The 14773-nt window shown below is 32.7% G+C and overlaps 3 protein-coding genes and 5 non-coding genes across 8 annotated transcripts; 6 read left to right on the forward strand and 2 right to left on the reverse strand.

The window, feature by feature from the left end:
- Positions 1–113: 113 nt before the first annotated feature.
- On the reverse strand, positions 114–807 carry LOC105776200 (ubiquitin-40S ribosomal protein S27a). Its single transcript, XM_012598733.2, has one exon. The coding sequence runs from the start codon at positions 742–744 to the stop codon at positions 274–276; it is 471 nt and encodes a 156-aa protein (XP_012454187.1). The 5' UTR covers positions 745–807; the 3' UTR covers positions 114–273.
- Positions 808–1819: 1012 nt separating this feature from the next.
- On the forward strand, positions 1820–1892 carry TRNAK-UUU (transfer RNA lysine (anticodon UUU)). Its single transcript has one exon. It is a non-coding gene; the product is annotated as a tRNA-Lys (tRNA).
- An 82-nt stretch (positions 1893–1974) lies between these two features.
- On the forward strand, positions 1975–2047 carry TRNAK-UUU (transfer RNA lysine (anticodon UUU)). The gene has a single exon. It is a non-coding gene; the product is annotated as a tRNA-Lys (tRNA).
- A 72-nt stretch (positions 2048–2119) lies between these two features.
- TRNAK-UUU (transfer RNA lysine (anticodon UUU)) lies at positions 2120–2192 on the forward strand. The gene has a single exon. It is a non-coding gene; the product is annotated as a tRNA-Lys (tRNA).
- A 92-nt stretch (positions 2193–2284) lies between these two features.
- Positions 2285–2357, forward strand: TRNAK-UUU (transfer RNA lysine (anticodon UUU)). The gene has a single exon. It is a non-coding gene; the product is annotated as a tRNA-Lys (tRNA).
- Positions 2358–2449: 92 nt separating this feature from the next.
- TRNAK-UUU (transfer RNA lysine (anticodon UUU)) lies at positions 2450–2522 on the forward strand. The gene has a single exon. It is a non-coding gene; the product is annotated as a tRNA-Lys (tRNA).
- Positions 2523–4430: 1908 nt separating this feature from the next.
- LOC105776199 (vesicle-associated membrane protein 721) lies at positions 4431–6867 on the forward strand. The gene is made up of 5 exons (XM_012598732.2): positions 4431–4839; positions 5451–5592; positions 5682–5802; positions 6211–6273; positions 6495–6867. The coding sequence occupies exons 1-5, from the start codon at positions 4650–4652 to the stop codon at positions 6645–6647; spliced, it is 669 nt and encodes a 222-aa protein (XP_012454186.1). The 5' UTR covers positions 4431–4649; the 3' UTR covers positions 6648–6867.
- A 188-nt stretch (positions 6868–7055) lies between these two features.
- LOC105776198 (transcription initiation factor TFIID subunit 8) lies at positions 7056–8306 on the reverse strand. The gene has a single exon (XM_012598731.2). It carries the CDS (start codon positions 8188–8190, stop codon positions 7342–7344), a length of 849 nt encoding a protein of 282 aa, XP_012454185.1. The 5' UTR covers positions 8191–8306; the 3' UTR covers positions 7056–7341.
- Positions 8307–14773: the final 6467 nt, after the last annotated feature.

Consider the following 14773-nt stretch of genomic DNA (forward strand, 5'->3'; position numbering starts at 1 on the left):
GATCAAATTGATCTTGAGTGTCCATTTCGATCAATTTCAATATCGGTTTTGAATTCTACAAGTTTGAATTGTTGTTTTTTCATGATCAAATTAGAAATCAGAGCAAATCATCATAAAGAAGAAGAAAACTTCATAAGATTTGATTCAAACATTTAAATTAGCAACCAAAATTCCAAAATAGAAACCCCAAAATTATAACATACTAAAACAAACAAAAATAAGAACATGACAATACGATTATTTGAAAACAACTAAAAATCCATCTTATCCCACTCAATCCCCACCAGCCTTCTGGTAAACATAAGTGAGCCCACACTTACCGCAATAATGCCTATCAAAATGGTTAGCCATGAAGGTTCCAGCACCACACTCGGCATTGGGACACTCTTTTCTCAGCCTCTGAACCTTACCCGACTCGTCCACCTTGTAAAACTGGAGCACGGCGAGCTTGACCTTCTTCTTCTTGTGCTTGATCTTCTTGGGCTTGGTGTAGGTCTTCTTCTTCCTCTTCTTGGCACCACCGCGGAGGCGGAGGACGAGGTGAAGAGTGGATTCCTTCTGGATATTGTAGTCGGCTAAGGTGCGGCCGTCTTCAAGCTGCTTCCCGGCGAAGATAAGGCGTTGTTGATCGGGAGGGATGCCTTCCTTGTCTTGGATCTTGGCTTTGACATTGTCGATGGTGTCGGAAGACTCGACCTCAAGGGTTATGGTTTTCCCCGTTAGGGTTTTGACGAAGATCTGCATCTTGACGCCGCAAGGGTTTCAAAAAATGGGAGAAATTTTTGAGTGTTGGGTTTTCATAGAGAGGGAGGGTGGAGTTTAGGGTTAACCTTCGAAATTACATATTTGCCCTTAGATTTTTATTTTATTGAGGGTTCAAGAAAAGGTTTTGGGCTTCTGGTGAGGACTAAATTGGGTCATTGATATATAAGGAACCCAGTAGGTAAAATGAAAATTGAATCTCCCTTCATCTGTTCAATGATTAGAAGCTTGAATAAATTTTAAAATTAAACATCAATTTTGATTTAACGTGTAATTGTATATATGAATTTTAATTTAATGTAACTATACACGTGAAATTTTAATTGTGGTTCAAATATATACTTAAAATTTTAGTTTTAATTTAATTATACACATTTAAAATAAATAAATACATCAATTTATTTTATATTAGATAAATATAATTATTTATGTACATAATATATAAATATAAAATGATGTTGTATCAATAATTGTGTTAATAATTTATAAGAATTGGATGAAATCAAAATTTCATGTACAAAATTGCACAAAATCAAGTTCATATATACAATTGTACATTAAACCATAATTAATGTATAGTTTTGAGATTTACTATTGAACAGTACATATAATTAGGAAATAAGAAAGGTTGTATCTCTTGTTATATTTTGCACTTTTAATCCTTCTATAAATTAAAAAAACACACACACATTACAACTTTCTAAATTTGCTTCTGAAAATGGGTGATTTTTTTTAATAGAATTTTATTTCAATGAAAATATTTTATTGTTACGTGGTAGATTGATTTTAATGATTTATTTTATTGACAATGAATATAATAATTACTTTTAAAATAATATATTGATATTTTGTAAGTCACTAATATCTAATGAATTGAATGATCAAAAACCTTTAAATACATTTTCAAAAATCAGTTTTGTGAACATTCTATTAATAAAAATAGGGCACACTTTGTTTTCATAATTACATAATTCCAGCTCGAACGAAGCACAAGATTTAGTTTGTGAATTGTGATTATATCTACAATAAGTTTAACGAGGATGGCTTGTCATTAGTAGCCGTCTTAGCTCAGCCGGTAGAGCGCGTGGCTTTTAACCACGTGGTCGTGGGTTCGATTCCCACAGACGGCGTTTTGTTTTGTAAATTCTGTTTTACATTTTTGTTTACCGAAGAGAAGAGGGAGAACCAGAACTATGTTACCGTCTATCAGTAGCCGTCTTAGCTCAGCCGGTAGAGCGCGTGGCTTTTAACCACGTGGTCGTGGGTTCGATTCCCACAGACGGCGTCGATTTTTGTAACCTCTATTTTTACATTTTTGTTTACCGATGATCCACCGCCATGCTACTGTACATCACCAGCCGTTTTAGCTCAGCCGGTAGAGCGCGTGGCTTTTAACCACGTGGTCGTGGGTTCAATTCCCACAGACGGCGTTGTGTTTTGTAAATTCTGTTTTACATTTTTGTTTACCGAAGAGAAGAGGGAGAATACCGATGATCCACCACTATGTTACTGTCCATCAATAGCCGTCTTAGCTCAGCCGGTAGAGCGCGTGGCTTTTAACCACGTGGTCGTGGGTTCGATTCCCACAGACGGCGTTGAGTTTTGTTGTTACTATTTTACATTTTTGTTTACCGAAGAGAAGAGGGAGAACACCGATGATCCAGCACTATGCTACTGTCTATCAGTAGCCGTCTTAGCTCAGCCGGTAGAGCGCGTGGCTTTTAACCACGTGGTCGTGGGTTCGATTCCCACAGACGGCGTCGTGTTTTGTTGTTTCTATTTTACATTTTTGTTTACCGAAGAGAAGAGGGAGAACACTGGTGATCCACCGCTATACTACTGTGCGCCATCTACCCCCAACTTAACTGCTACAGAGTTTAGTTTATATCTGAATATTACCAGTTCATAAAAAGGAGAGCCTTGGTTAAATGCATACAGTAGTAGGGAAGGGAAGGGTGGCACTTTCGTCATCATTCAATCATTATTATGACCTGAAAATGTCTACTTTCATCCACCTTAACCAATAACTTCTTTATTAAAGGTTAGATTGAATTTTAATCTAAGAATGTTAGCATCATCGTGGGAATTAGGTCAGGTTATGGTTATATTGGATTTATTCAGTCTATCTTTCGTAATTAAAACAAAAATAAATATGTTTTAAAGAATTAAATTGAAAATCTGATCAATCTAAAAATATACAGATAGAAATCTTAATTTAGATTTGAGGAATATTTATAAGATTTATTTTTTAAGGAGTTTAAACCCATTTATGGGTGATTTTAGGAGGAAAAAAGTAACATAAATCTTAAGTATTAATTAGAAAATGAATAATATTTAGCATACTATAAGTGAAATTTATTCTACAAGCAGGATTAAATGGTTAATAAGTATTCGACAGTGATAAAAATAAAGATTATTTATGAAATAAAAGTACACACTGTATTATAATAAATATTAACCCATAAAAGAAAAAAGTATACGTAGGTTCATCTGCTTGATTAGTTAACTTGAATTTACACGACTACATGCACGTATGTATCCATGACATCCATGATGTGTTACATCTACAAGTTTTCAATGTATTAACTCCTAATTATACCTGCCAAACAAATTATAGAAAATAAGCACAAGTGCATATTATTTTCTTTGTTTTCAACCAAATTTATATATAATATAAAATCAAATATTTGTGCAATTTGATCCACACAATAGGGACAATCCCAATGCCATTGGGACCCTTCACTTTCAGCTTTTTCAAAGAAAATCATCAAAGTTACCAAAATATCAATGGGATTTTCTAAGTTCAAAATTCTTGTTCTTGGACTATATTCTCTTCACCTTTCCTAAATATTGCTTTTCATTTCCAATTTTAATATATAAAAATTTAAAAGAATCTTCATCATGAAGAGTGTCTTAGTGTTTATCAGCTTTTTTTTTTGGTTAAATAATTTAAATTTAAAAGCAAAAAAAGAAAAAGAAAAAGGTTTTAGTTTACCTAATTTTTAAAAATAGGTGAAATGTTGAAACCATTTACATAACACTTTTAATATATGATAATTAATGTCGATTAAGTTTTAGTTCAATTGGTATTGTTGTCAGTGTAGGAGGATGTGAGCTCGAATGTGTTGAAGCACATTATCTTCCTATTTAAGGGTTGGAAGAGAGATTATGGGTAATTTTAATTATTGTATAATAAAAAGAACAGAAATAAATGCGCGCTCTCTTTTTTTATTACCAAAATGTCCTATTTCGATAGTCATGGAATTCTTAAAATAAAAATTCTAAAATTAAATTTTACAAAATTGATATGTCATGATTTTTAGTGTTAAAAGAAATAAGTATTTAAAAAGTTCAATTATAATTATTTATAAATTGTTGGATTATTAATTTTCAAGATAATAATTTAAGGATAAATTTTGTAAAATAGAAATTTGACCATTAAAGAACAATATGAGACATTTAGAAAATAAAGGAAAAAGAAACGGCCTTGAATTATTTAAAATATATTATCTTTTAATTATTTGTGAAGCTTTAAAGTTCTCTCCAAACACACTGTTTAAGAATTTAAAAGTCCCAACTTTAAATATGAAAGGGCAGAAATTTATTTAATGCAAACCAGAAATAATCATTTTTTCAAGAAAAAACAATTATTTACCCAAAAAACCTTTCAAGTTTCAATTTTTAAACCTTATTGACCCTTTTTTCACTTACCTTTTTTACTTCTTGTTTCTAGATATATCAAAAAAGTCCAACAAAAGAGTAATTGTGAAGAGAAACCAAGGGGAAAAAAAGCAATAGAAAAGAGCAAGCAAGCTTCAAATCCCAGATCTCTCTTTGTTTTCTCTTTGAAACCCAAATTTTCCCATACAAGAAAAGATTCTGAGAAAATGGTGCCCAAATCATTGATCTATGCATTTGTATCTCGTGGAGGAGTTATATTAGCTGAGTATACTGAATACAGTGGGAATTTCAATTCCATAGCTCTTCAATGCCTCCAAAAGCTTCCTTCTTCAAACAACAAGTTCACTTACAACTGTGATGGCCATACCTTCAATTATCTTGTTGACAATGGATACAGTTAAGTTTTTTTTTTTTGTACTTTTAATTTTCATAATTTTAAATTGTTGGTTCCTTGATTTTAGAAGTTTGGGTTTTTTGGGAAGTGAGTAGAAAATCAAAATGAAATAGAAGAGAATTTTGGAGTTCTTTTTTTATTCCTTTCAGACATAATCTGATCTCTTGAACAGAAATGGGATTTGGGATCTAGAGGGGAAGTTTGGATTTTGGTTTCTCCCATAAGATTATTTATGAGAAAATTGCTTAACTTTGTGCTTTATGCTGCCGTTTCTTCATGTTAATAGTTTATCTCTGTGTTTAATATGCATTATAGTATTTGAAACTACACAAATTGACTGCTTAGTAAATGGAGATTTATGATGAGATCCCTTTTTTTAACTTAAAATTTTGCCTGTATATAGTGTATTGAGTTCATGTAAGATGCAGGTTGTTGAAGGCCATGTGCAAATGTGGATAGTCTGAAAGATGATTGGAACATATTGTTTCAATGAATTCTAATTGAACTCCTTGTTGAAAGAACCTTATTACTGTGTTATTATTTGCATTCTCATTGTCAGCTCTTTTGTTTATCTATATATGTTGGTAGATTGGCTGACTCTTGGATGTTGCAGCTTATTGCGTTGTTGCAGATGAGTCAGCTGGAAGGCAAGTGCCGATTGCTTTTTTGGAGCGTATCAAGGATGATTTCGTGTCGAAATATGATAACGGGAAGGCTGCTACAGCTCCTGCCAACAGCCTGAACAAGGAATTTGGGTATCTATCTCTTTAAAATCCTGAAAATACTTAACAGGGGAGATCTTTTCGTATTACCATAGCAAATATAACATGCTATTAAATTGCAGGCCAAAACTGAAAGAACATATGCAATACTGTATGGAGCATCCTGAAGAAATAAGCAAGCTGGCTAAGGTCAAAGCTCAGGTTTCTGAAGTTAAAGGTGTTATGATGGAGAACATCGAAAAGGTAGTATATGTGCTTTGTTAGCTTCTACTTTGTTATGCTCCTGTTGCTATGTCAGCAATTTTTACCTGTCATTTACTATTAGGGTGATATTCCTTTATTTTCTACTGAAGTTCCTTGTTTAAATCTTAAAGGGTCTTTGTGAATTTGTCTGGGATTGAATTTTTCAAGTAGTTCTAATTGTTTGCCGGGTTTTTCCAAACGTCTATACATGTCCTATACCTCCATGGAACTATCTGGTTTAGCTTCTTAAATATCACATTTTCCGGTAGGATTAGGGTTGATGTTGCCATCCTGCAATACTTGAGGCAAATTGAATTCTCCAACATTAAACTATGATAAGATGTCAGTACCTAACCGTCATATCAGAAACATGCTTTTGGTAGTTGGTACTGAATTTCCTACCTGCAGGTGTTAGATAGAGGGGAAAAGATAGAGCTGCTAGTGGATAAGACTGAGAATCTTCATAATCAGGTCAGTGACTCTCTCTGTCGCCTCTTTCATGCATAGATCTGGGTATACATAAAAATATAGACACGTCTTAACTTAAACGACTTTATATTGTTTCTATTGATGTCATGCGAGAGTTGAGTAGCGCCTTAGATGTTAGTTGAGTATGCTAGAGAGCTGCAGAACTTGATAAAACATCATGCAAGGAGACATAATTTTAACTTGTTTTCACTGTTTCATTGCAGGCTCAAGACTTTCGAAGTACAGGGACAAAAATCCGAAGAAAAATGTGGCTACAAAACATGAAGATCAAGCTGATTGTTCTAGGAATACTTATTGCCTTGATCCTTATCATTGTCCTCTCTGTTTGCCATGGTTTCAACTGTGGCAAAAAATAAATGCTATTCTTAGAAGGCTTTATTAGCTTTCACCACAGCTTTTGTGATATAATATTGTGAGGGAAAGTTTAAAATACATGCATATATATTATATATACTTTATATGTCATAAAAGACTTAACATTTAGCAATCACCAGGTGACTGGTGCAAGTTATTTTTTTTTGTGAACAAAACCCTATAATTTTTTATTTGGTTAAATGAATATGCTGCTTGCAACCATTGAAGCTTCAGTCAGTAGGCAAAGTTTTGTATGATGTTCTTCTATCGTTTAACTCAATCTTGTTGGCCATTGATTGCCTGTTTGAAGATCCCAAAACATGTTGAAATGCTTCTTTTAGTCCCACAAAGTTTTGCACCGATCAACACCAGCTAATGCACAATTCTAAACAGGGAAAACAGATTGCATGTAGTAGAATCATATAAACTTCAATAAACAATTTCTAAACATCATAGTTCAATAAATAATTTTGTTGTAGCCTAGTAGAAGCACAGCCTTTCTTTTTTTCAACATTTTAGTCATTTAAAATCTACTATATCAGTTCCTGGGTTCAACTATTGAGGGGCCAACCAAAAATATTGCCATAATATATAAACCCAGGCTTTTTCCTACTAAAAAGTTTAGAAATTTCCTGCCAGTGCCAATCAAAAACTCAACTTTCTGGCAAAATCCCAAATGCTCAAAATCTTAAGAAACTAACAAAGCTTCTTCCTTCTCTTATACACAAGAATCTGCTTCTCTTCAGACTTAACAGATTTCTCACACACTGCTACTGGTTCTGCCTCTTCTTCATCTTTACTTTGACCAAACACATTATTGCAACTAATACCATTCAAACCCACCCTTGTCCGTCCACCATTATTAACCCTGAACTTAATCCTTGATCTCCCTTTTGGTAATTTACCAACATTGTTACTCCCACATCTTTTCTCTTCAAAACCATCAATTTGACACCCCAAAACCGAGCTGGAATTCTCCCACAATTGTTCCCCATAAACCCTTTTATCACAGTTCTCGTTAGTACCACCTACATCAGGAAACCTTGGTAACCATTCTGGGATATGACCACCTCTTTCTTGAAAACTCCCTGGAACAGCATTCCCCTCTTCACTTTCCCTTTCTTTTGCTCTTTCAATGGGCTTGGCAAAAGGTATTTCATTGGTGGAGCTGACAAAATCCGACAAGCTTTCCAACACACTGGACTTCAACAAACAGTTGTTGTTGTGGTCATAGAGAGTGGATGCACCCATGAAACCCACCTGTAAGGACATGTCGTGGAGGGCATTGGTAAGGTCGAGGATGTTGGATTGGGTACGGCTGGCAGCATTGGAGAATGATGCAGCGGACTTGACCAGGGTTTCCAGGTACTTGGTGGCTACCAAGGTAAGGGTTTCAAGGGCTGAAACACGGCTGCGCCTAAACCCAACTGATTTGCAGATTTGAGACACTGCTACTTTGGTGATCATGAATTGGAAATCCCTTGGATTTACTGTTGGTTGTTGCAGGTGGATATTTGATTTTCGTTTTGATCTTGATTTTCTCATATTTTGGGTGGGTGGGGTGACTCGATTGATCTTAGAGAGAGGAGAGAAATATGGAATTATTTGCAAAAACCCTAAATATTTTCTTTTTTCGTTTTAAATTTGCTTTGTAGGGCATGACAGTAATTTTGGTTATAAATATTTATTTATTTATTTAGTTTTGCTTGTGTTCGGTTTTGAACCCAGGTTAACACCAAATCAATTAGGCCATGCCTATGGAATCCAAGCAATTTTCATAAAAAATTTTGCAATCAAAATTACCAATTTAATTTTCAAACAGTTTAGTTCCGATGGGAGTTTACTTTCAGTGCGGTGCGTTTAAGTTTTTTTGTCACACGTTACCGTATCTAATTTCACCACCATCGTTATTTTTACACTAACTGTAGGTAAACACACTGCTGATCCAAAAGAGCCCTTAGCTAGAGGTGAATCCAGAGGGGTTGGCACTTGGCAGGGACCCCTCACTAAAATGGAAAATTGTTGTTTTGGCCTTTTAGAAAATTTTGAAATCTTAAATTAGTAAAGGTAAAATTACACTTTAGCCCCCTCTAAAATTATGAATATTTAATTTAATCTTTTAAAAATTATAAAGATATCATCGATTATAATAGTTTTTTGTTAAATATAATGATTAATTCTAATGTATGTTATTTATACTTATAATTAGGGGTGAGCGTTCGATCGAATCGAATGAAAAAATTTCGAGTTAATCGAGTTGACGAATCATATTTTATCCTCCTAATTTGATTTGAAACTTTCTCGAATTGAGTCGAGTGAGATGGAATTCGAATCAAATCGAATTGAATATATTTGTTCGAGTTAAATTTTAAAGAATAATTTTGGGTCCTTGTAACCACTGTCACCAACCGTACTAAAATTTGTCCACCGTAATCAAATTTTTTATTAACTTTAATCACCTCATAATTTATTTATTAATCTTTTATATACGGGTTAGCTTCTTTGCTTGCCTAGTTGTTTCAATTATCTTCATATTCTTGTCACTATGTATTTTGGAATTAAAAATATATTAAATGTAAAAATGTGATTTTTAATAAAAGTTATTTTAAAGATAAAATGTGAAATTGATACCAATATAAAATTTTAACACGAATATTTTATGGCATCATTAATAATTCAATTTTAATATAAATATTCAATATGACTAAACAATTCAATAATATAAATAATATAAAATGTAAAATTTAATTTAATAATATAAATAGCATATATAAATAAAATTATTACTATTTATGTTTAGGGATTTTTGGATAATTTTGATTTTTATTTGGGAGTAAAGGGTGAGAAATAAAAGTTTAGGAGAAAAATAAAAAATTTTGGAGAGTAAAAGTTTGAGGGAAAGTAAAATTTTGGAGGGAAAATATTAAAAGAAATTTGGGGGGGGGGTTTGGGGTAGATGGAGGGTGGGATGGGAAGGGAGAAGTTTTAGGGGGAAAATGGGAGGAGTAAAAATTTTGGGAGAAAATAAATAGTTTTGAGGGTTTTGGAGAGTAAAATTTTGAGGAAAAGTAACGGGAGAGTAAAATTCTGGTGGGAAATGGATTTTTGGGCAGATGGGCGATTGGGATGGGAGAGGAGTAAAAGTTTTTGGGGGAAAGTGAGAATGAGTAAAAGTTTGGGGAAAAATAAAAAGGTTTAGGAGTTTGGGGTAAAAATGTAAAATATTACAGTTTGATATTCGATTTATTCGAGTTATTCGAATTCAAAAACTCAACTCGATTTGAACTTAAAATTCGAAAAAAAATTCAAATTGACTCGAATAACTCGATTTGTTTAACTCAAATTTTAAATTTTTTTCGATTTTTTCAAGTCGTATTGAGTTTTACTCACTCTACTTATAATTAATAAAAATGTAACCATATTAAAATAATTATTCAAATAAACTGATTGTATTGGCAGATGTTTTATTTCAAATATGCACTTGTTTTAGCATGGGTTTGGAGGTGGATTTAAGTGCTCTCGAGTTTTTACAAGACAAAGGTATATTATGGGCTATCGAGGTTTATATTTTGAGACACTCTTTGAGGTTTAAAACAACAAGGGAGTTTGGTAATAAAGAATATATAATTCATTTTGGAATTTACTTGGTTAAAACTTAAAATTTTTCATTTGGGATTTTTAAAAAATATATTATTCAACAATTGTATATATTTTAAAGATTTTTAATAATTGTTATAGAATTTTAATTTTTTGGATATATATTTATAAAATTATTGAAAAATATTTTTATAAATATTTTGAAGATTTTTTTGTAATTTTTAAGAGGGACTACATTGCACATTTACAAAACTGTCAAGGGTCCAATGTGTTTTACATTAATTTGTTATTCAAGTTATTTAAATTATAGAATTCAACTCGATTCGAATTCAAAATACCAAATTACTTATCCGAGTTGATTTGAAAAAACGGAATAACTCAATTCAATTAACTTAACAATTTAAAAAAATCGATATTTTCGATCAAATCGAATTTTGTTCGCCCCTAACTAAAATCCAAAATACTATGAACCTATAAGGACTGGGAATGCAACCTCAAAGTTATAACAATGCAAACTCAAAATAATTAAGCCTAAAATTGACCTAATTAAAATAATTCAAAATTTTTTAAAAAAAAATGTAAAACTTAACCCCTCCAACTAAGCCTGTGTAACTTCAATCAATACGGTGTGACCCACATTATGAGCCTGCTAGGCTGGTAATTGTTCTTATGAATTTTTTTAAAAGCTAACTACAAAGCCTTTCAGGCCCTGTTTCTGAACATGAGCTAGCTTGCATTCTGTCTTTGAATATGGTTGTCCAAATACAATGGGTTTGGGCTTTAGTTTACCCTTTTCTTATGGCTTCATTATTTATCTAGTCAATGCCGTTGCTAATTAATTTGTTCTTAAAGTTGTACTACTACACAATAATACTAGGGTTAGCGTTTGATCAAATTGAATCAAATCGAATCGGGTGAAAAATTTTTGTATTAATCGAGTTGACGGGTCCTATTTTATCATCTTAACTCGATTTAAAATTTTCGATTCGAATCGAGTGAAATTGTTCGGGTCAAATTAAAAAATTAAACATGTCAAATTAAAATACTGTTACGGTATAACTAATTCCATGTTATAGTACATAAATTTGAAACCATATATATTTGAAAACTTTTTCAAAGCAAAAAAAAAAAGATACTTTAGTATGATAAACTTTAATCATTAATCAACTTATTTAGGTTCTTAAAATTATTATACTAGAAAAATTTTAAAATTTTAACTTTCTTTATATATATATTTTAATATTTTAAAACTTTTTAAAATATAAATTTTGGAATTTTATAAAATTTGAATTTTTAAAATTATTTTAAATTTTTGTGGAGAGACCAATTTACTCATTTTCAAAATTGACAAGGACCAAAGGAGTATTTAAATAAATATGTTATTTGAATTGTAAAATTCAACTCGAAACTTGAATTACTTATTCAAATTCACTTAAATAACTCGATACAGTTAACTCAAAATTTGAATTTTTTTCCGAATCGCTCAATCCTAACATAGTAAATTCAAACCATTCACAATTTGGTTTCGCTTTACATCATTAATAGCGTGAAAAAGGGTCTATGAGAACACTTATTTACAAATCTTCTGAGTTACAAGATAAAGATTGAACGAAAAACGAGTGGATGGTTAGGAACACCAAAATACATAAAGGATGGGTAATGAAGATTATGTAAATTATATAAAAAAAAAGGCTTCTAGATAACATAAAAAGAATACTAATTGGGGCTTTAAATTCGTAGAAATGATTAGGCAGTACTCCCCATGATTCTGATCCAGAGTATTCTCCTATCTGCCGATTAAAGTAATGCTTATCAGGAACGAAATAATCCTTTACTATTTTTTAGTTTAAGCCCCATTTGTGGTTTTATCATATCCGAAAGCAGAATAGGAACGAAAAAGAAACAACAAAGAATAAAAAAAATCTTTTTTTATTCTTTCTTTCATAGATATAGAGAGATCTAATTCGTGTCATGATTTATGAGCTAATGGAATGTTTTATTTTTTTCGTAATAGAAAACAATGGGTTGAAATATCTATTGATATTCTACAAGGAGTATTTTATTGAAGGCTTAAGTTATTACTCAACAAATCAAAATTGAAATTATGAACGGGCGAGATCAATTCAGAAGCCCCAACCAGTTTTCTTCATTTTTGAATAAAAAGGAGAAGACTACTTCGGTTTATTTGAATGAAAATAACACAATCAAACATGATATACAACTTGTTTTTACTAGCATTAACTTGACCATGGTCAATGAGGATTGAATAATCCACAAACAAAAATGCAAATTTCAATGGTTGCTTATAACTTTTGACTAAAAGGTATCTCCCAACTTGTAAGACCAGACCAAGCAATATAAGAAAGATGAATACACCCACCCACCAACCCACAATGAAGAAAGGGTTTACCAAATGAAAGGAAATTACGCTTGCATTAACAAGGTATCCACCCACCAACCAAAGGGGGGGTTAATGACTTGACCTGGGATTTTTCTTGGATCCACTGCCTTGACTTGGCCTCAAATCTCTCATTAATTCACAACCATGTAAAAGTGGCCATGGCTGAATCATATTAAAGTCTTATGGGCCACAGATGTTAGCTTTTGTCCCCATTATTGCCCTCTTCATTTCTTGCACCATCTCTATCTGGTCACTCATTAACACAAATCTCTCTCTCAAACTTGTCTTCCACTCCATTCCTTTTTTTTTTCATTTATAATTTTAGGCATCAAAATCCTTTCACAACATTCTTTCCCTGTCAAGGGACCCATTCAGGAAAAAAGAAATTGTCATTGAAACCAACAATAAAACCAAAAAAACCCAAATCAATCTCTGAGTAGCTTCCTGCTCCCATTTGCCTTATTCAACACAATTACAAAATCTAAGGAATCTTGGTGTCATTGCTATTAATAATTTTGCCCCTCAAAAAACTTCTTTATAAAAAAAGAATAAAGTGATAATGCATGTGCTTTGCCTCTCTGTCCACTTCATTAAATTCTGCAAAAAAATCAACTGCTGCTTCTGCTATTTTTTCCTGTCCTGCAAAAGCTCAGATATTGGGTCAAACAGCAATCAAATAACTTGGAATATTTATATAAACATCTCTCTTCTTCAAACAGTGCATCTCTGCTGCATGTGAGATGACTTGATTCTTTGTCCTATATAGATAAAAGTATTACTAAAACATATTTTTACTGTAAAAATTGGTTATTATATTTTAATACAAGATACCCATGACATATCATAGGTAAATGTTTCATTATTCTGTCACTACATAAATTTTGAACAGAAAGTATCTGCTTATTTTTAATCTAATGTATGCGAACTAATTTACATGTACCTATATTTATCATATATATTATGTTTAACTTTTTTATTCTTAACTACTTTCACATGAAAGAATATACGTATATAAATATATTGGGTGAAGATATTTAATAGCATACGATCATTTTAAATTCATGAAATTCGATTCACCTGCAAGGACATTATCTCCAATAAACTATTTCATAATTTTAATCGATTTTCTGTATTTCAGATTTCCCAGAATACTAAATTAACTTCAATTAATTAACACATTAAATTTTAATTTTTTTTATTCGTTTTAGTATATCTCACAAATATTCCAACACAATTATCATATTTAATTATTTACAAATGCTCAAATTCTTTCAAAATTAAAAGAAAATTACTATTATCTTCGATTTTAGGCACTACCCTGATTTTAAAATAATGGAAAAAAGAACAAGTAAATTAATTAATACCAATCAGCATACGTTCGCTCCCGCTTCGTCTACTCCCGCTCACGCAGGTGTTTTCCCCTAAGGCGAAATACTCTCCTACTGATGCATTTTTACATCTTACAGCTTCGACAAATCGTTTAGCCCCGTTCATCTTCGGCGCAAGAGCGCTCGATCAGTGAACTATTATACACTCTTTCAAGGTTGGTTGCTTCTAGGCAAACCTTCTGGCTGTCTCTACACCCCTACCTCCTTTATGACTAAGCGGTCATTTAGGGGCCTTAGTTGGTAATTTGGGTTTTTTCCCTCTTGACGATGAAGCTTATCCCCTATCGTCTTACTGGTCGACCTCGACCCTGTTATTTTGAGGTCATATCTAGTATTCAGAGTTTGCCTCGATTTGGTACCACTCTCGCGGCCCACACCGAAACAGTGCTTTACCTCTAGATGTCTAGTCAACTGTTGCGCCTCAATGCATTTCGAGGAGAACTAACTAGCTTTGGGTTCGAATAGAATTTCACCCCTAACCATAACTCATCCGCTGATTCTTCAACACCAGTCGGTTCGGACCTCCACTTAGTTTCACCTAAGCTTCATCCTGGTCATGGATAGACCACCTAGGTTTGGGTCCATAAACAGTGACAATTGCCCAATGAATACTCACTTTCGCTATGGCTCCAGTGAGTTCCCTTAACTAAGCTACTGCTTATGAGTCGCCGGCTCATTCTTCAACAGGCACACGGTTAGAGCCCTTGGCTCCTCCCACTGCTTGGGAGTTTACGGTTTCATG

This window comes from Gossypium raimondii, chromosome 10, assembly GCF_025698545.1.
Source record: "Gossypium raimondii isolate GPD5lz chromosome 10, ASM2569854v1, whole genome shotgun sequence".
Taxonomy (NCBI): Eukaryota; Viridiplantae; Streptophyta; class Magnoliopsida; order Malvales; family Malvaceae; genus Gossypium; species Gossypium raimondii.